This window comes from Lepidochelys kempii, chromosome 1, assembly GCF_965140265.1.
Source record: "Lepidochelys kempii isolate rLepKem1 chromosome 1, rLepKem1.hap2, whole genome shotgun sequence".
NCBI classification, from domain to species: domain Eukaryota; kingdom Metazoa; phylum Chordata; order Testudines; family Cheloniidae; genus Lepidochelys; species Lepidochelys kempii.
Genome location: NC_133256.1, coordinates 219450653 through 219471795, shown reverse-complemented (window position 1 = coordinate 219471795; position 21143 = coordinate 219450653). Strand labels below are relative to the sequence as shown.

General features: G+C 43.8%; 1 protein-coding gene and 1 long non-coding RNA gene across 9 annotated transcripts; one reads left to right on the top strand and one right to left on the bottom strand.

Annotated features, from left to right (window-relative positions):
- Positions 1–7717: 7717 nt before the first annotated feature.
- On the bottom strand, positions 7718–16767 carry LOC140899388 (potassium voltage-gated channel subfamily A member 1). 8 transcript variants are annotated; one of them, XR_012155306.1, is made up of 5 exons: positions 15981–16766; positions 14039–15551; positions 11505–11637; positions 8349–8441; positions 7718–8112 (listed from the first exon to the last, which is right to left on the bottom strand). XR_012155306.1 is itself a non-coding variant. In XM_073314871.1 (4 exons), exons 2-4 carry the CDS (start codon positions 14918–14920, stop codon positions 8092–8094), a joined length of 996 nt encoding a protein of 331 aa, XP_073170972.1. In that variant the 5' UTR covers positions 14921–15551; positions 15981–16767; the 3' UTR covers positions 7718–8091. The 8 variants fall into 8 exon arrangements, 7 of the variants coding, with proteins under 7 accessions (XP_073170972.1, XP_073170928.1, XP_073170983.1 ...); XM_073314871.1 differs by lacking the exon at positions 11505–11637 and having other exon boundaries at positions 15981–16767; XM_073314827.1 differs by lacking the exon at positions 8349–8441.
- Positions 15897–18573, top strand: LOC140899404 (uncharacterized). The gene is made up of 2 exons (XR_012155309.1): positions 15897–16526; positions 18299–18573. It is a non-coding gene; the product is annotated as an uncharacterized lncRNA (long non-coding RNA).
- The last annotated feature ends 2570 nt before the right edge of the window (positions 18574–21143 follow it).

Here is a 21143-nt window from a genome sequence, read left to right as displayed (position 1 = left end):
AGAGTGACCACTTAAGGTGAGCTATTACCAGCAGGAGAGCAGGGGGGAAAAAACCTTTTGTAGTGATAATTAAGGTGGGCCTTTTCCAGCAGTTGACAAGAACCTCTGAGGAACAGTGGGGGGTGGGGAGGAGGGGAATAAACATGGGGAAATAGTTTTACTTTGTGTAATGACCCATCCACTCCCAGTCTCTATTCGAGCCTAAGTTAATTGTATCCAGTTTGCAAATTAATTCCCATTCAGCAGTCTCTCGTTGGAGTCTGTTTTTGAAGTTTTTTGTTGAAGAATTGCAACTTTTAGGTCTGTAATGGAGTGACTAAAGAGATTGAAGTGTTCTCCAACTGGTTTTTGAATGTTATAATTCTTGACGTCTGATTTGTGTCCATTTATTCTTTTACGTAGAGACTGTCCAGTTTGACCAATGTACATGGCGGAGGGGCATTGCTGGCACATGATGGCATATATCATATTGGTAGATGTGCAGATGAACGAGCCTCTGATAGTGTGGCTGATGTGATTAGGCCCTATGATGATGTCTCCTGAATAGATATGTGGACACAGTTGGCAACGGGCTTTCTTGCAAGGATAGGTTCCGGGGTTAGTGGGTCTGTTGTGTGGTGTGTGGTTGCTGGTGAGTATATGCTTCAGGTTGGGGGCTGTCTGTAAGCAAGGACTGGCCTGTCTCCCAAGATCTGTGAGAGTGATGGGTCATCCTTCAGGATAGGTTGTAGATCCTTGATGATGCGTTGGAGAGGTTTTAGTTGGGGGCTGAAGGTGATGGCTAGTGGCGTTCTGTTATTTTCTTTGTTGGGCCTGTCCTGTAGTAGGTGACTTCTGGGTACTCTTCTGGCTCTGTATATAAATCTCCCCACTGTATTTTCCACTGAATGCATCCGATGAAATGAGCTGTAGCTCACGAAAGCTTATGCTCAAATAAATTGGTTAGTCTCTAAGGTGCCCCAAGTCCTCCTTGCAAATACAGACTAACACGGCTGCTACTCTGAAACCTGTCATTACGCAAGGCACTGAATTTAGCCGTATGGAGTGGAAATCTATCAACTTCATGAAAAAACTCATACAGATACAGACAGACATCATCTTCCTTTCCAAATGCAAACAGATGGACATCATATCAAAAGGACTGAAGGTAAAAAATCCATTACAATCTACATATCACACAGACTATGCTGACAGCTTGTGCCACACGCTCTCAAAGAAACTGCTGAACTGCCTGATCAACAGCCTCTACAGCAAACAGGGAAAGATTAAGAATGAGCTCTCAAAACTGGATACTCTCATAAAAAAACCATCCTTCCACACAAACTTCCTCATGGCTGGACTTTACAAAAACTAGACAAGCCATTTACAACACACACTTTGCTTCTCTACAAAAGAAAAAGCACACTAAAGTATCTAAACTACTACATGCCACAAGGGGCCACAACAGTGGTTCCCTTAACCCACCCAGCAATATTGTTAATCTATCCAACTATACTCTTAGCCCAGCAGAAGAATCTGTCCTATCTCAGGGCCTCTCTTTCTGCCCCTCCATCCCCATGAACATGATACAGTTCTGTGGTGACCTAGAATCCTATTTTCGATGTCTGGAAACTACAATCCATCGGATTGTACTCCTTTTCTTTATATGCCTATGCAGTCACTGTGCATCGCCAATAGCTACTACTCTGATATTAGTGTCTTAGACATTTCATGAAGTAATGACAATTAAAAATCAGAATAATTTACTCCACACGAAAAACCCACGAATAGTAAAACATCATTCATTTAAAACAAGTCAGCTTATAATTTAGAAAAATCACACCAAGGAATCCCCAAAACTAGCAAACTTCCTTTCTTCTCTCATCCAAACAAAAAGTGCCCACGCCAACCAATCAAAGTGAAACCTGGTCAACAGAACAGAACACAACACAACACAGCACACATTTCAATGGAAAGTTAGCTTTTCCATTCAGTTTTTCAAAGCCCTGAAAAAAGAGATGTGTGACAGAAACAACACAATGTGAAGTACATTAGTTGAAGCTGTAGGGACCATTGTAATGGGCAATGTATTCATCTCTATGTATTTCAGATAAAATTCATTTTCAAATGGTTTATTTCTCTCAAAAGCCATTAAGACAATTAACATTCATTAAATAAAGTAACCAGCAACACTCAGCTAGCCAAAAAAGGAAGCAAAGGAATCCATTTCCCTTGTATTTTCTTAATTATTGTAGCACATTTGCTTAAACAGTTCCTACCAGCACCATTGGGCTGGAGATAAACACTACACACTGAAACAAAACACCTATTGTATTCTATATAGGTTCTGATACTACACTTATCAATAAGATGGAAAGAAACAACTATTGTAATCTGCAATATTCCATTCACAAAACAAGGATACAGATCTCTTGGTAGATCTCAACTCTCATGATGAGTCCAGCACAGGGCTAGGGACCATCGGAGCTAAGAGGATCTTTCATGAGAGCTTAGTGTAGAATTTTACACACATATTTTTATTCTGATGACAGAATCCAAAAACTACAATATTCCAGTTCTTCTGGGATTATTTAACCAATTGCAGAAATTTCCAAATAAGAAAGAGAAATGTTTCATGTCTATATTTTATTCTGATTATTCACAGAGGAATAGCATGAAGAATCCTTGAAGAATAGCATGAAGAATCCTTCTTTGGAGGGTTGTGTTTTTATTGGTTGGTTTTTCTGCCTCACCAACCCCTGATTATTTTTAATAAAGATTTGAGTTACACTGAGCTATAGGTTTGATTCCGTTCTCACCTACATTGGTATAAATCACAAGCAACTCCACTGAAGTCAATGGAGTAAAACCAGTGTGAAAAGAGAAGCAGGCCGTATGATTTTAGATACAAACACTAAAGAGTAAGACTTTGGAAATATAATAGGTCTCCCTGTAATGTTGTCATTCACCGAACACTCTGTAGTTATTGGAATGAATGATACAAAATGTGTTACTTGTTAACTGACAGCCCTTAACCACTGAAATGGCAGAGGATACCCCCTGCCAATTCCAGTTAAATCAAGGAAAGTTTGGACTGTTGAGCTATCAGAAGTTATTCATCATGATCATTCATATCTTTCAAAGTTTTTGAACTGAAACTTATGTAAGGATTACAGGTCTGATTCTCCTCTCATTTACACCAGGTTGACATGAGCGTAACAACAATGTAGTTGCTCCCAATCTACACTGCATCTTTGGGTATGCCTACCTACAGTCAGAGGTGTGACTGCAGCATGTATGGACATAGATCAAAGCTAGCTTTGATCTAACTAGCTGGAATAATACCAGGAAGCCACAGCAGCATTGGCTAGTCCCTCAAGTGCAGTCCTAGGGTTCCAGGTGGGTTTGTACAGCCCATACTGCCGTACACTGCTATCGTTACTCAAGCTAGCTAGCTCAAAGCTAGTGTGGGTATGCCTATATGTGCTGCAGTCACATCTCTTATTTCAGTGTGGACATACCCTGTGTGCTGAGCATCAGGCCCTTCACTTTAACCAGATGCAGCTGATCTCACTCATAGTGAATTATAAAGAGAGAGCCTCTGCTGCTAGCCAAGTAGAATGATAATGCAATGCTTCGGTGCAAACTGCAATGCTTGTTACATTAGCCCTCCTCTTGTGCTGCTTGAAGCCCTTCCTATGCACTTTCGTCTTGCTGCAATCGATGGGAGCTCTGTGAGCCGAGGGACTGCAGGCTCAATAGTGATGCTGTTCTGCGAAAATACACGACTTCACTAGACTTCAGAAACTAATGTGCCAGCATTCCCACCTAGTGAGAGGAGGTCACCAAATATAGCACCTAATACTTCACTTTCATCTTGCTAGCTACACAAGGTTTCTATTCAAACTGTAATTATTCTCTTTTTACTGGAATCAAATGTAAGGTATTTTAAGAAGCGGTTAGAAAAGCTGGATGGGTTGAAGCACCGTTGCACTAACACTTGTTCGAATGCACTGTAAAGTGAGCATTTTCGAGAAAGACTAAACTCGGCGTATACAACAGGCAATTGTCATAGGCCTTGAGTACCGTTTATCAACTTCTCATTTAAATTCAATTTACGTAAGACCGGATTCATCCCCTTCTCTTTCAGCAGTGGGGAAGGGAGCAAAAGAATATTGGCCTAACCCACAGCCCATTTAAGTCAGTGGAGAGACTACCACTTGCTTCACTGGGCTTTGGACCGGGCCCTAAAGGAATACAGGAATTCTCTCTAATGTGGATCTTTACAGAATACGGTTCATGAAGTGTCTAGCCATACCAGATTAGTCCCCTCAGTACACAGTACTATTCCTGACAGTGGCGAGCACCAGATGCTTTAGAGGAAGGTATAAAAACTCCATAGCGGACAATAAAGAGTGAATTTGTGTGGGGGGGTGGAGGGTGAGAAAACCTGGATTTGTGCTGGAAATGGCCCACCTGATGATCACTTTAGATAAGCGATTACCAGCAGGACAGTGGGGTGGCAGGAGGTATTGGTTCATATTCTCTCTGTATATATAAAGTCTGCTGCAGTTTCCACGATATGCATCTGATGAAGTGAGCTGTAGCTCACGAAAGCTTATGCTCTAATAAATTGGTTAGTCTCTAAGGTGCCACAAGTACTCCTTTTCTTTTTGCGAATACAGACTAACACGGCTGTTACTCTGAAACCTGTCAATAATGTAACAGCATTCCTATGAGCAAAGTTTCTTCCTGAGCTCAAACACCTAATGGGTGGTTTATGCCCTGAAACATGAAGGTTGCCATTTAATAGCTACTGTAGCAATGGATACATTTATTATACATAACTATATATACATAATTGATGGATAGGTGTAATAATAATTGTTTTATGAATATAATATATTCATTCATAAAGCAGGTTTCAGAGTAGCAGCCGTGTTAGTCTGTATCCGCAAAAAGAAAAGGAGTACTCACGGCACCTTAGAGACTAACCAATTTATTTGAGCATAAGCTTTCGTGAGCTACAGCTCACTTCATCGGATGCATCCAATGAAGCGAGCTGTAGCTCACGAAAGCTTATGCTCAAATAAATTTGTTAGTTTCTAAGGTGCCACAAGTACTCCTTTTCTTTATTCATAAAGCAATTATTATTCCATCCATTGATCAAATAACTCTTGTGAGTTGAATAACTTACAAGTGTAACTTGAGGGTAAATTAAATTCATGTTCAAACTGTGGGTATTTTTAGAAAAGTTATTATATAGAAACGGCACCTTGTTACCTAATGAATCTGCTCGCTGTCTCTATTCAAAGTCTGCTGACTTTAGGGACAAAAATAAGATTTGATTACTATTTCCTTCTTTTAGAGCTGTGGACTCAGCACTGATATGAGAGAAGGAGCGGGATCTTCTTCTGCCTTGTACATCATGAATACATTTGTTAACTAAATTTCAATTGCAGAGCCAAATTTTTCCCTAGGCCCTGTGATAACTCAGTGTCAACAGTGGAAGAAAATGAGGTTGCACACGTGTAACTGAAGACAGAATTTGAACAACAGATGACTGGTGATGTATGGAAGGCAAGTTTTCAGGACTGGCAGTTAGAAAAAACCATCTTTACTTGTATAATGAGTAAATATGATGCAGAAGAGCTGACACACAATAGACATGGAACCCCACAATGACATTTTCACAGAGCCATTCCTGAAAGTAGAACCACTGTTTGGGCCTGACCCTGAAAGCCCTGCCTCCATGTGTGGAATCCCGTTAAAAGCCCCAGTTCAGCAAGGTACTTAATAAAATACAATAACAATATTTACATTACAATAGCACCTACTGGTCCCAGGCCCATTATGCAAGGCACTGTATAAACATTAAACACATAAATAAAGTCCTTCCATTAAAAACATCCAGGGTAAGTATAAGATGAGGGAATACAACAAATGGAGCGGGGGGAGGAGCGAGTGACATGCAAGGTAAAAATGAGATGATATTGGTCAACATGATGAGCAATGCAAATCAGCTGCCTAGTCATGGTCAACTTTTTGTAGGCATCATGGCAGAAGGTTTTTATGCCAAGCTCTTCCAACGTAGAAGGGGCAGCAGGGAGAAAGTGTGAAGGTGTTTGTTGGAAAATTTTACAAATGAGCACTGAAGACTGGCATTCCTGGCAGAATGCAGGCAGGGGCTGATACCTGGAAACCAAATAAGAGGTGATAGGTAGCAGGAGACAGTCCATGAAGGGCCTAAAAAGGGAAGGCAAGTAAATACAGTTTGATGGGGTGGAAAAGGAAGAGCCAGTGGAGGGACACAAAGAAAGGAGTGATGTAGTTGAATCAAGGATCCAGGAAAATGGTCTTTGCTGCCACATTTTGAATAAATGTAAGCCTACAAATATGGGATTTATTAAGGCCAGAGAGGTAGATGTTGCAGAAGTCAAGACATAAGATGATGAGGGCCCAGACAAGAATTTTAGCTGTGTGGATGGCTAGGAAAGCCTGATCTTAGAGGTGTTATGCAGGAAGAAGCAGCAAGATTTAGACATGACCAGATGTCAGTAAAAATCAACAGGACTGCCCATGTACTTAAAGTTTGGCATATGCTTAAGTACTTTGCTGAAGTACCAACGTAAATGGGAGTTGGCGACTGAATGGTTTGCAGAACAGGCCCCTTTAAGAGTATTAACTGAAAACGTTACCATTAGTTCAACCAGACAAACTTTTGTCAACTTACACCTGAGATTCAATGAAAGTAAGTATATATTGTGACATATATATATGGCCATTGATATAATTTCCTCTATATTGTCAGGCAAATGTAACTACAATCAGTATTCAATCATTTGTGTATCTCCCTCTCACAAGGCATAAGAATGTCTACTGATATTGCCTGTCTTTAAAGTTCAACTTTGGATACACAATACCTTTGGCATGAAAGAGACACCAGATACTCAGTATCTGATCTCATTTCCTTATTTATATATAACATAATAACTAGGATAAAATGTCACATTCACAAAGGAGCAATGGAACAACCTTTAAGACAGCTGACGTATCAAAATTAAATGTCTGCAACGTCCTCACACATCCATGTCAAATAACAAAGGCATGCCAGCCATTTCTGCATTGGAAGGGTTTGTGTGAAATGTTCCTAAGAAAAAATGTCATTTTCAGGAAAAAAAAAATCTTTACCCCAACCTGCTTTGATTTACAAAAATCAGGACCGTAATGACCTAGATCGTTGTTAAAACTTTTGGTTAAAGTTAGCATTTATAGAGCAAGGCCACACAAGATTAGTTGCAAGAATGGATCCAATATATGCAAATTGTTACCAACAAAGATTCAGTTACGACCAAACATATTTCCCTCAAAGTCAATGTCAGCACTCCTGTCAACCTCAGTGGCAGCAGAATTTAGCCCTCGAATTTCAGTTGGTTTTACTTGTGTGGGGCCAGTGAAGTCAGTGGGCTGTGGATCAGGCCCTTGGACTTAATCACCTTTCAAAGTTTGGATCTAAATTCAAAAGGCTTTCAATGTCCACTACAATCCTGCTCTCAGCGAACCTCATTTCCCACAAGGTACATCGCAATTTCTTAGTTGCTACACCTTTCAGCAAAAACATCAATTAACCAACCACTGGCTTCAGACAGAACTGTCTAGCAGGGAGAGGAGAGAAACTCGACTCCAGCCAATAACAAGTCAGGATATTCCTGGGTAAGATACTTAAAGATTGTCTTTAATTAACGTCCAGTATGAACAGATGAGCAAGTGACAGAAGCAAGTCAAATTGCATAGATGAAAACTATGCACTTAAATAAAAAGTTAGAAACTTGTAACTTTAGATGCCCTAAAACTGACAAAATCAAACTATTTAACTGCTGTAAGTTAAAATGAACAGTAATGTAACAATGAGATACATACTTGACTCAAAGTGTAAGCAATTTGCAAATTGCGGAAATAAACAGAGCTATGTCAGCTTAAATGGTTTGTTGCCCTGATGGTGCACTTTATATAAATACTATTCAGTTTCAATATTTAACATTGGTAAGACTTCATCTTTAAAATCAGAGGTATGTCACAAAGTCCATATACATTCCTGCCTACAGCTGTTATTTACAGTTTCAAACCAATGTCCTGAAAAAAAAAAAAAAGTAGTTTACAGGTCATAGAAAGGAAATACATATATCATTTTAGCAGGTTATCTTATAAGGGTTTTTTTGCTGCATTTAGTCATAAAAATATCATTTTTTACTTCCATACAAAAGCAAAATATACATTTGATCCCAATTACATTATAGAAATGTCACTGAAACAACAACATTAATCAAAGACTAATGCATCTAAAGGAATTTAATGCCACATGTACTCACTTTAGTTATCGGAGAGACTAGGAAGGGAAAGGGATTTTTTTGTAGCCTTGAGTAATACTTGCTAGTCTCTAAGAACAGGTGAAATGAACAGAGCTACAGAGATACAAATAGGATATTTTCAGACAAATTTCAGTGAAGACCGCAGCTTTATTTCATTCTTTTACAATATGAAGGTGCAGTATTCACTGATAATAAAAATTGCTGGCCTTAGTGAAGCACAATTCACCTACGCCAAAAAAAAAAAAAAAAAAAAAAAAAGTTAGAATACCCTGAAGTTTCCTGATGTAAATAAAGGCATCAACACATTTGATTAATCTAAAGTAGTATTTTAGGACATAGCAAAACAATATGTGCTATACCTGTCCTGAGAAAACTCCAACAAAAATAAAAATGTAGTTCCCTGGTTAAAGCACTTTAAAAAGTATGTTTGTTCTGTAGTTCCCATTCTTTACAACAATGTTGTGAGACTGCTGAAGAGAACCTGCTATTTCTACCTGTGACTTAGTTCTGTGACTAAGAGACCCCCTAAAAAAGAAAGGTGAATCACACTTTGGAACTGATACTGCATACCCTGTGCATCCAAAATTCCAACCAAAGTTGACTGAAGTGTTGAGTATGCATGAGATATAGGATCAAGCCCAGAACGGGAAAGCACTTTGAAACTGTGATATGTTCCTTTTCTGTTTTATGGGTGAAATTAACCTTGAATGTCACCCTTGTAAGTACAGGTAATCAATCTAAAGTCAAAGGAAGAAAAAAAGAAAAACATACATTAGGCATGTTTTCGCATAACCTTTTCAAGCTTTCTTTAATAAATTAAGTGATGAGTTTTTCTTCTCCCATTTCAAGTTCTGTTTATTTTAATTTCAATACAATGCAGAGATATCCAAAAATAAAGAGAGTCTGTATTGTCTAAAGGCAGGCATTACTTGGGAAAAATGACCTTTGATTCCTTATGTTTATCTTTAAAATGTTAGTTATGCATTTTATATCACTCATGTTTCAGCTATATTGTAATGGGGAAAAAAATGCTCTGTACATTTGTTTAAATAAAACGATGGTCTTTTAGCCAAAACTTGAGAATTAAATTTGTCCCTGGTTCATTTGTCTATCTAGTGCAATCTTTAATTAATTACGGTATATGTAGCTGATCTGCTAAGAAATGCTTGATCCTTGAAATCCCTACTTGGGTAGAATTATTGAAACCAACAGTTCTATTGTCTGAGCAAGGACTACTGGTTTGGGCACCCAAGCCCCTATTCTGCAAACAGCTAGCCCAAGCTGTTGGCTGTGTTACCCTGGCTACAATGCTATTTTTAGGCTGCTAGTTTGAGCAGAGCTAGGGTGGATACCTCCATGCAAGCTGGGAATCACAGCTCCCATCTCAAATATAGACATACCCTACATGCACATGCTTAACTTCACTTACAAGAATAAAGTTAATCCCATGCATTTATGCAGCATTTGTAACAGGAAGTTAATTGCCTTGCATCATATTCATCACTAGTGTAACTTTACTGAAGTCAAGGAGCTTAATTTAATCATTTACACCCAGATGAACCAGTTAAGTCAATGGAGTTGCAAAGTCAAACTGGTTGAAGTACTAAGAGAACCAAGTGTGTTGACTTCAGTGGGGTTACCCCACCAATGAATTTGGCCCTTTATTGTAGCATTCCTTCTTCCACCAATTCCAATAAGAAAGGTGACTACAAAGCCTTTTGTTTTCATTCTCTCTTGAATTGATCACCTGTTGTTGTTTAGCACACTGCAAAGATTTCAGGTTAAGATCACAGTGATTGGTGATATTTCAGACAACTCTAGCACAGACAACTCTCCCTAAACCACACTATTGAATTAGGGCCTCTTTCTCTCCTTTGGAGAGACAATGAATATGCCATCAGCCCATTTCCAGTCCTCTCCCACTGGAGGAAACATTCATTTTAGAGGTCAAGCCATTCACCAAAAGAAATACAGTAGAAAAGAAAATGTAAAAAAGAAAAAGACATTTATTGGTAAGAACAGGCAGTTGTTAAGTGCACCTTCAGGCCTACAAAGACATTTCAGCACATTTAGTGCAAAGGGGTGAGAGCTTTTTTTGTCATACTTGCCAAAAATGCATGCCTATGCTACATGAGGTTAATCCCTGTACTCCATACTTATTTAGTTCTTTTGTAATGAGCTATAAATGGGTAAGCAACATTCAGACTCCCCAAGCCACCCCAAACCCTAATGATTCACCCCACCCCCTGCTAATAAAAGACTCACTGCATGCAGCACTTTTCTCTTTACAAACGCAGGATAATCATCCATCTGGTAGTTAAATGAAGGTGCGGCTACCCACCTACTGTAGAAACCATGTTGCTAAAGTGAGGCCTCGTCTCTCAGGTGCTACTTTCTGATCATCAGTCCCACCGCACTGAACTGATTATTGCTGTTTTGAACTGAATGCAGCATGCAAGTCAGTCTGACCACGGGAAGTTGTATCCTCGACTACGGAAGATCGTGACCACCAGATTTTAATTCTGGTGGGAAGGGTGTGTTGTGGGGGTGGGGGTTGGGAAGGAAGCTTTACCTCATCTATCTGGAGAGTTTAATGCCCTGTTCTATCCGATGCTTTGCAGTTCTTTGAGATCCCTCTGTCCTTGATCGGAAAGTGATCATTAATATTAATAGAAGCCACACGGTGAGACGTCAAGTCTTTCTGTAAACCTGGCATGTTAGACTTGTGCATAACTGCAGAGTTAATTTTTTTTATTTTACATTATAAGTGCCTTGATATGTAGATGATGGGGGTGGGAGTAAGAGGGGGCCTGTACAATGGGAAATGGCTCAACAGCAGCTTGCCACATGCTAAGTGCAGAATGAAGATTCTCAACATTGTCCTTTAAAGAAAAAAAAAAGGATTAGTGCCTATGTTGGTTAAGATTGAAAGTTTGTCATCTTCCAAGGCCTATTGGTCAAGGCTTGCATACTGTAGAAGATTCCTTCTCCCAGCACTGCTACCGTCCATCAGGTCACAGTGGGGACGGATGGGAGATGCTGGAATGATCTGCAATAGGATTTAAAATCTATGGGATTTCTGAGGGAGTTTAGTGAAAGAGGGAGGGAGATAGGGATGTGTGCTTGGCTGGGAAATGGGAAGCCTCTCTCACCTACCTCCTGGGGAATCCAAGGGGAAAGAAAGGTGCAGCCCTCCCATCTGGTTGCCTGCCTGTCGATGCTGCAGTAAGTAATGGTCCTTCGTTCCTCCTGTGTTCAGCCCTTCCGGGGCAGGCTGCCAAAGAGCCATCTCAGGGGAAGGAAAGGCAAAAACGATGAGGGCAACGCTGTCTCTATAAACAATCTGGGAAAACTTTGAGTCTTGCATAAATATGATTGTGACTTATTTGGCAGAGGCAAATGCTGAGCCCCACAGCATCATATTGCCAGGGGAAGAAAGATGTCCTAGGGTGCTGGTGGTCTTTGCTCTCCTCTTCTCTCTCTCTCTCTCTCTCTCTCTCTGTTGTGCCTGGAGATAGCACAGTACATTCCTGATGTTTGTTGGTGACTTGCCCCTTCCTTCACTACTTATGATCAGCTCTATTCATGGAGGCACTTTCAGCGATTCAGTAGATAAAGGATAAAGGCACTAAGCAACTATCTAAATCAATCTGTTGAGTCTCTTCAGTGCGTTTTAGGGAGTACAAAAGTCTATAGACCTCAAATAATGACTGCAAAAGAAAACTGCTACTGTGATTTGGATGTATACAATAGATAAGTTTCATTTACATTCTGAGACTGCACCAAAAGGCATTTCACCTACAAAGGATACTAGTTCTTAGGTGTTGCTATACATAACTTGACTTCTTAATTTTCCATATAGTTTTCCCTTTAAGGGATGGGATATGTTCCTTTCCAACAGTGCCTGGACAGAAGCCAACACATTTCCCTGAGCAATGCAGGAAACTCATCAGGTCTCTCTATTCAGTTCTTTCTGGCCCTCAATCCAACAGGGTGCTTTATTAATTATTAATTATATTATATTATTATTATTATTACTGAATTCATGCATTAATCAATTCAAGCTACACCTTAGTCATTTAGGCCATAATGCTGAATATTTGAACATGCTTAGATCTCCAAAAGTTATTTTTCCTGTTTGACTAACATACATACTTAAATACAGTACTTTAAATTACTAATCAAATATTTAATAAATTAAGGAGTGCACTTTTGGTGAATGCAAATCAAAAAGAAAAGAAAAAAGAAAAGATAAAGAACCTATTTTTAGAAGATTCATTTCAAACAAAAGCTTATCCCCTGTTGTCTGAGGTAACGTTTCAGGCATGCGATTATAAAGTAAATAGTATCAAATTCAGACATGCTTATATTAAACTCCATTGTGCTATCTTGCAACAAAGGGGCTAAAAGTTTTGCTTCCAGTCCTGGAGGGGGGGGGGAAAGTGTGTTTAAACCATCTGCTCTTAAGAAAACTTAGCAGCATTGCAGATGTCTTGTCTTTTTTTTTTTCTTATAGAATAGTTCTTCTATGTTAAGGGTGTATACAGCAACAAGACCAGGCTTACGTGTATTTTTAATAAGGTGCTGCATGAATTTGTAGATTGGAACTACATCATCTTTCACAAAAGAGGGGAAATTCACACTTCAGTTGATCAAACAGCAGCAAATGCTTGCTGCATATATTTTGCTGAAGTTTTTTATCTGATGCACTTTCTTGGACGCATTGTGCAGTACTGGAATCCATGCATATTTTTATATCTCTAAAATTGTCTATTGTGTTTTGTTTAAAATTAAGTTAAACAAGCAACTAGGATGAAAAAAGAAGTTTAGATTTAGAAGCATATGATTGTTATTTATCACTAGACTAGTTCAATAGTTATCATTTACCAGTTGGAAAATACCCTTTAAAAATAACCAAAAACGTTATCTTTCATGGATCCTGAAAACTTCTTGATCGCTGAGCAAAAATTCGCAATGCAACAATGCATTTACGATATAAATAAAGCATTCAAAGACTACTAGTAAAGCATCTACAAAGTGTGACCAAGTCACTTAAAGTCTTCAAGCTGAGAGTTTTTGTTTTGTTTTTTTTACACATCAGTCAGCAGTTTGTTTTTATTAACACAGTTTTGATTGGCTATGGTGCAGTTGCCAGTTCTGAGATTAGCCTCTCTAAAATTGTCTATGCTATTATTCATATCCTCTTCGATTTCCATGTACTCAGATTTGCTGATTGTGGAGGAGCTACGGCGACTCAGATCACTGTGAGATGCTAAATTGGGGGAGCTAACATGGAGTAACTGAGCCTGTTCTTCCCCTTCTGTTTCTCGGTGGTAGAAGTAGTTGAAGTTGGACACAATGACAGGTACAGGCAGGGCAATTGTCAGCACACCAGCGATGGCACACAAGGAGCCTACGATTTTGCCTCCAATTGTCACAGGGTACATGTCACCATATCCCACAGTGGTCATGCTTACCACAGCCCACCAGAAAGCATCAGGGATACTTGTGAAATGAGACTCAGGTTCTTCAGCTTCAGCAAAATACACCGCGCTGGAGAACAAGATCACCCCAATGAAGAGGAAGAAGATTAGTAAACCTAACTCTCTCATGCTTGCTTTGAGAGTTTGTCCCAAAATCTGGAGGCCCTTAGAATGTCTGGAGAGTTTGAAGATTCTAAAGACTCTTACCAGTCTGATGACTCTCAGGATAGCCAGAGAGGTGGCCTGCTCCCCCTTTTGGGTACCCTCCTGCTCAGCCATCTCAGTTCCTAGGGTGATGAAGTAGGGGATGATGGCCACTATGTCAATGAAGTTCATGATATTCTTGAAGAACTCGGGCTTGCTGGGGCAGGCGAAGAAGCGCACCACCAGCTCAAAGGAGAACCAGATGATGCACAGGGTCTCCACGATGAAGAAGGGGTCGGTGAAAATGTTGGACTTGTGGATCACGGTGGAATTGTCAATGTGGTGCAGAGTCCCTGTAAAGTCCTTGTCCTCCTTCAGATCCGGCAAAGTTTCTAGGCAGAAGATGACTATGGAGATGAGGATCACCATGACTGAGATTATTGCAATGACTCTGGCTGGCCCGGAGCTCTCTGGGTACTCAAACAGGAGCCACACCTGGCGCTGGTACTCCTTCTCAGGCAAGGGCCTCTCCTCCTCCTTGATGTACCCTTCATCCTCCCGGAATTTCTCCATGGCCTCCTCACCTAGCTCATAGAACTTGATCTCCTCAGAGAACATGTCCAGAGGCACATTGACTGGCCTGCGGAGCCGGCCTCCAGACTGGTAATAATAGAGGATGGCATCGAAGCTGGGCCGGTTCCGGTCAAAGAAGTACTCGTTGCGCAATGGATCAAAATACCGCATGCGCTTTTTGGGGTTGCCCAGCAGAGTGTTGGGGAATTGGGCTAGGGTCTTCAGCTGGGTCTCAAAGCGCAGCCCGGCGATGTTGATCACCACCCGCTCGCAGCACTCGTGGTCATCATGGGCGTCTGGCTGGTAGCTATCCTGGGGGTGGCCTGGCAGGACAGAGGTCTCATCCATGTTCTCTCCAGCCATCACGGTCATGGTGGCACAGGGGGTGGGGGAGTCTCAGGGATATAGAGGGACACCTTGGGTGGGGGAGAGGGGTCTGAAATGGAGAGCACCAAGAGGGGAGAGCCTCAGAGGAGAAGGATGGGGGATCTGGGATGCAAAGCCTTAGAGGGGGTAAGGAGGGGTGGTGGATCCAGAATGGAGAGCTTTAGGCGGGGGGACAGAGGATGAGGATCAGGGATGGAAAACCCCAGAAAGGTGAAGGACAAATAGATGAGGGGAAAAGGGCCTGGGGATGGAGAGAATCACGAAAGGGAGGGATAAGGGGTGGAGAACCTCAGAGGGGAAAGAGGAGAGCGGAGGGAGGCATGAGAGGTCCCCTGTGTGTGTCCCAAGGAGGAAGGGTTTGTGGGGTGTCAATCACACACAAACCCCAGGCTGGGCTCTTGTCCCAGCTGGTTCCTTTTGCCTTTAACAGGATCCTGCTGCTTTTCTCGCTGACTCGACCATCACTGCTGCCGCTGCCACGGAGTTACCACCAAAATAAATAAATAAAAAGGGGGGCTGGGATGCGATTGCTTGCAATGCCAACACAGCAATTTCCACGGGCCTCCTGCCTCTTGGGCTGGGGGGATAAAGCTGGCTTCGGGGCAGTCGGTGGAGGCTGCAAGGGGAGAGAGGGGGAAAGTAGACAGGTAAAAAAACCACCACACGCTCAGCTGGGCTGGATGGGGGAAGACAGCAAGAAGCATCATGCTCTTCCCATAGTGTTAACATCCCCGTTCCCACACATTCATACATCGGGCATCCTTCCGATGTAAGGACCTGGTCCAAAGCCCTCTGGAGGCAGGGGAAAGCCTCCCGGTAACTTCAGAGGGTTTGCAGCAGCCTGCCTGCACTTCCCGCGTCTCAACCCCCCTCTTGCAGAAACTTAGCCGCCTCCAGCCAACCCGGTTCCGGGGCTGCGGGGGGGATCGCAGCTGCAGCCCCCTTTCTGCAGCAGGGTGAAGCCACAAGAAAAAGGGGGCCGGGGGGGGGAGATCTGGGCTGGGAGGGGCGAGGCAGAAAAGCAGAGCGCGAGGTCTTCCCTTACCTGCCCCCGGGTCAGCTGGAGGGACGCGGACCGGGAGACCCTGCCGGAATGCGTCAAGTCGCAGCCGCAGCGGCCGCATCCAAAAAGCGCCGCAGCCAACTCGCCCTCCTCCTCCTCCTCCTCCGCCTGTGCCCCTGCCGAGATCGCTTCACAGGGCTGCCAGCGAGAGGCTGAAATAGTCATCGGCTAGCTTCGGCGGCGCTGGGGACCAGTCGGGTGGCGATGGGGGGCCGGGGGGGGGGAGAAAGGGACACCCACCCGAAAGGATCGCGTCCAACCAACAGCCAGGACGCGGCGAGCGCCTCTCGCTCTCCCCTCCTGCCTGTGCCCTCAGGAGAGCCGGGCGGCGGCGGCGGCGGCAGGGGACGGGCAGAGCCGCAGCCCTGCAGCTGCGTCCCCGGCTAGAGCAGCGGCGGCGGCGGCAGGAGGAGGAGGAAGGCGCGGGCCGCGCGCGGCAGAGGCGAGGCGGCGGCGGAATACGGGCAGCGCAAGGAGCAAACTCGAGCCATTCCTTGAGGCTGCAGGATCAGCAGAAACCTGAGAGCGGTGCGGTGCGGTGCGGGGGGGAGGAGGGGAAAGGGGCGATCGCACGTTTCTCCCCTCCCCCCCCCCTCCCCCGGTGCCATTGGAGCAGCCTCCCGCCCCCAGCTCCCGGCGGGGTTTAAACCCAGGCGCAGCAGCCGCCACCCTGGGTCCGAGCGAGCGCTGCAAACGGGCCAGGCGCGACGCAATGCGGGCGGCGGCGCGGGCCAGGCGAGCAGAGCCCCCCCCGGGCGTGCGGCCCGCGCTCGGCAGCAGCTCGGAGGGCTCCCAGGCTCGCCGCGAGGTGCAGCGCCCCGCTCCCCTCCGGCCGCAGGAGCAGCGAGGCGCCGAGCCAGCCCCGGGCTAGCCGGTTCTTGCGGGGTTGACACTAACCCGGAGCCTGGCTCTTGGGTTAATCTCTTTCTCGGGACGATTCCCGCCTGGGACCTACGGCGCCCTTTGGGGAGCAGGTCCCCCCCTTCCTTCCCCTGCCAGTCACATCTTTCAACCCAATCACTCCGCTCGGACCGGCTCCCAGCAACTCCTCACCGCCCGGCCCGGGCTGGGACTGGCTCCCCAGCCGCGCCGCGCAGGCAGGCTGGTAGCGCAGCCGCTTACCCGGGCTCTGCCCCCCGAGCTGGGCAGCAGGACACGCTCGGGGGTCGGGCTGCCCCCCCTCCCCCAGCTCCTCCCCCGCAGGCCTTCGCCCGGCGCTTGGCCCGAGCAGTGGCTCGGGAGGCGATGCGCCTGCAGTCCGGGCGCCAGCAGCGGCTGCTGAGACAGCGCCCAGCCCGGGGCAGCTGCCAGCGCAGCCAGATCTGCGGCTGGCTCTTCCGCTGCATCGGTTCCCGGCCCCTCCGGCACGCAGCCGCGGACTCCGGCCTTTGCAACGGGACCCCCTTTCCCCCGGCCACGTGCTCGCTAATGGACCGCGCTCCACTCTGCCGGCCGCAGGGGCCTCACCGTGGATCCAGTGCAGTGTGCATTTGATTGGGAGGGCAGCGGCAGCAGCATCTTACAGGGACATTGCCCTTCATGCTGCTTATCCCGCTGAATTGATGAATCACATAACTCGGAGAAGACCTATTATGTCATCCGCTTTTTGCAGGATTGGTGCCTACAGTACATTGTATAAGAGCTGGCTGCTCGCTTTATCAAACCAGGATAGGCGATCAAATGCAGCCCGGGCTTGTTTTCTTCCATTCTTTGTTTTATTGCACAAATGAGTGTAATTTGAAGCACTTGGGGCATATCCACGTTTAAGAGGGCTGGCCTCATTAGTGTTTCACTGCATAAAACATTAAGCGCAATTAAGGTTGCACTTGGCAGCTTAAAAATGGCTAATCACATGACTCCGTGGACCTTCCCTTCCCTTCCCACTTCTGAGGTCCGCCTATTTATTTCTCCTGCTTTCTTTGAGAGAGGAAGGGTAGTTTTAAAATCTTCTAACAGTTTGTCCTATCTCTGCTGCCAATCAGAGCTTGGATGGAGCGATGCTAATCAGCACTACTTGCGGCAGAAATGCATAGGAAGGGATTTGCCACAAGGCATCAGGTCATTGGGCAGAATAGTCCACTTTAGTGCCTTTTTCAGTGACCAAAACTGTGATGCTTTGAAGGTAGGGTGAAACACTCCACAGTTCTCCTGGCCAAGAGCTATAACGAGGAAAATCCTTCTGCTACCCCAAGGCCAACCATTTACACCCTGAAAGAGGAGATCTGATTATCCTGTCTTTTCCTCCTTAATGATTAGTACTCTCTCATTTGCAATTTAACTATTATTTATTTGTATTGCAGTATTGCCCAAGAGACCAGCTGTGGACCAGAACCCAGTTGTGCTAGGTACCAACACAGAATAAAAAGACAATCCCGGCTCCAAAGAGCTCAGAAAGTTATTCAGCCTTTTTTAAAAAATCAGCAACTGTATTTGACTCAACATCCTCTTATGGCAGTGAATTCCAGTGTCCGACTACATGCTATGCAGAGCTGGCTGCAAGATATTCTTAAAATGGTGTATTCAATACATTTGGCTATTTTTGCATAAATAAAACAATGAACATATTTGGAATATTCACCTTATTCTAATGCTTTATAAAGGTTACTATATTTTTTTACAAGTTCAAAATGTGGTGGATAAGGATGGTCTTGTGAATAAAGCACTAGGCTGAAAGTCAGGGTTCAGAATTCAAAACTCTGTTCTGCCACTCTGTTCTTGTGTTAGCTTGGCCAAGTCCCTCAATTTTCCTGCATCTCATCTGTGAAATGGGGATAATGGTGCTTTCTTTATCTCAACAGTTTAGATTATAAACAGTTAGGGGCAGAGACTGCCTTTTACTATTAGGGCTGGGTGGGAAAAGGTTTTCCTGTCCTGTGAGAATTTTTGAGATTTTTCCCATCCCAAATCAGGCCAAAAAGTTCAAAATGTTTTGCAAACCTTCAGATCAATCAAAACATTTTGTTTCAATAATTTCAAAATGTTTTGGTTCAGTTTTGACCTTTTGAGTATAAATTAGGTTATATTTCAAAACAAAGTCATTGCAAATGAAACAGCACATTTTGACAGTTTCTGAACATTCCAGTGTAAAAACAAAAGGAGACTCTGATCAATTTTCATAATACCCTTCCCTCATAATTTTGAATACCTTAATCATTGCTTCTTGCTGATAACTCAAATGCTTCCAGCATAGCTGATTCAACAACACATTAGAAAAAGTGCATTATCAGGAGTAGCGGGATGGGGCCACTGGCAGTCTTATTACGGAATATAAACTACCGTACAGTAGGATTGTGCCTTGGAAGACAAGGAGATCCCATAACATGTTACCCAAGCTACTTATCACTGTAAATGATGAGACAGGATCTGGTGTTGCAGCAAAGTCAGGTTGCTAATTTTAGATACTCCTTATGTTATAGAAAAGGCAGAGAAAATGACCAGAAGAAATCACACATGTAACCTAAGGCAGCAAATTCAGAAATTTACCATTATCCCCCTACTCTTGCATCTCAGGAACAAGGAGAAAATTCTCTTTGTTGGGTCACAAGTAACAAAATCTGTCCTACTTGGCCATGAGGTTAGGGATTTGGGGACATATTTTTAAGAGTACTGTACTGTATTTAGGTGCCCGAAGATCAGACAGGTGCCTAGTGTGATTGTTCAAAAGCAGCTAGGCATTTTCAAAAATCCCACTACACAACTATATGCATCTGTATGTACCTAAATATGTTTAAATATCTATCCCTTGGAACTTTCTGCACAATTTAAATGAAAAAGTTTGTCCATTGGAAGACTTTCTTGTAGAGTAAGCTAGAGGTCGCCCTACTTTTCTGAGACACATGGAGGATCTGCCCTTGTAGTAAGGTTTTTTTTAAAAAAAAAACAACAACAATGTAGATGCTGACTAAGGACTTTTAGGGCACAGGGGGGATAAGAAAGATTGTATGGAGCAAATGTAATTCTGAAGTTGGATTAGAAAGGAACCGATGGACTTCTGCATTTCTGAGGCATGCATTACCTTCTAATGTGCAAACGTTGGGCAACTAGCTGGCTACTGCTGACAATGAACAGAGCTGCAGCAGCGTTTTTCATGACAATACCATTCATTGTGGGTCTTGACACTCTAAATGTGTTAAAGAAACTGGACATAAAACAGTGATTCAGACATATCAGAAATCATGGGGAAGTCTTCCAAGGCAACTGCTGTGGCATTTTAAAAGGTGGTCCTACCGGGGCCAGATTTCCAGTTAGGCATAGTAGGCATGTGCCTAGGGGGTGCCAGCATTCTAGGGGCACCTTCGCTCTCTAAAACTGTGTGCAACATGCAGGTCCGCTGTAGGCAGGGGGGGCGCTGAAGATGCTGTCCCTAGGGGCACGTAAGGTGTAAATCCAACCCTGGGTCCTACTAGCTGGGGAAGGCTCTTTCCTCTTGGGTTAAGGTCCGCATGGACTCAGAACTACAACAACCCTTCTTTTGCACTGCATGTAATTCCTCTGATTTAGGGCTTCTGTTGTTGCCCACTGAAGTCTTTCATGTGAGCCAGGTTTCTCTGAGATTAGTATTCATAGCCCTTTCTTATCAGAAGCTCTGCCACCCAGCAGCATTCGTCCTTGATTTTCTTTGCTGGTGAGCCCTGCCCACCAGCTTCCCCGTGAAAATCCTCCTCTGAAGGAATTTTTGCTTGCTGCACTCTGTTCCTCTCTCCCAAGGAGTCTCTTCTCTAGCCCAGCCCCACTGGACATAGCTTCCTGATATCATGCCAGGTACTTCCCTGCCTATTAACTGCTTCCCAGTTTCTCATTGAACCCATCAAAAATTTGCACAGAAGAAATTATTTGCACACCGGGCCTGTCAAAAAATAGAGGGAATATTGGTCCCAGGTGAACTTGCCTGGCATCATTCCCCCTGGTGGAGCCTGTCTCTCCTTCACCAATATGCCCAGCACCCATAAGAGTCTAAACACCCCCACACACACACTTCCCAAACATCCCCTCCCTCCTTCCTGTCTGATGTTCATGCTGGATATTCACTTTTTATAGCATTCAGTCATAGTTAGTAACACTTAACATAGCTGGAAGATCAAATCAGTTAGGGCAAGTTATTTTGCAATCCCAGATTTTGCGCATCACATGCAAAATCCCTCCAGA

Coding starts and splice junctions, on each gene's coding strand:
- LOC140899388 (XM_073314818.1), bottom strand. CDS start 14,920: ATGACCGTGATGGCTGGAGAGAACATGGATGAGACCTCTGTCCTGCCA.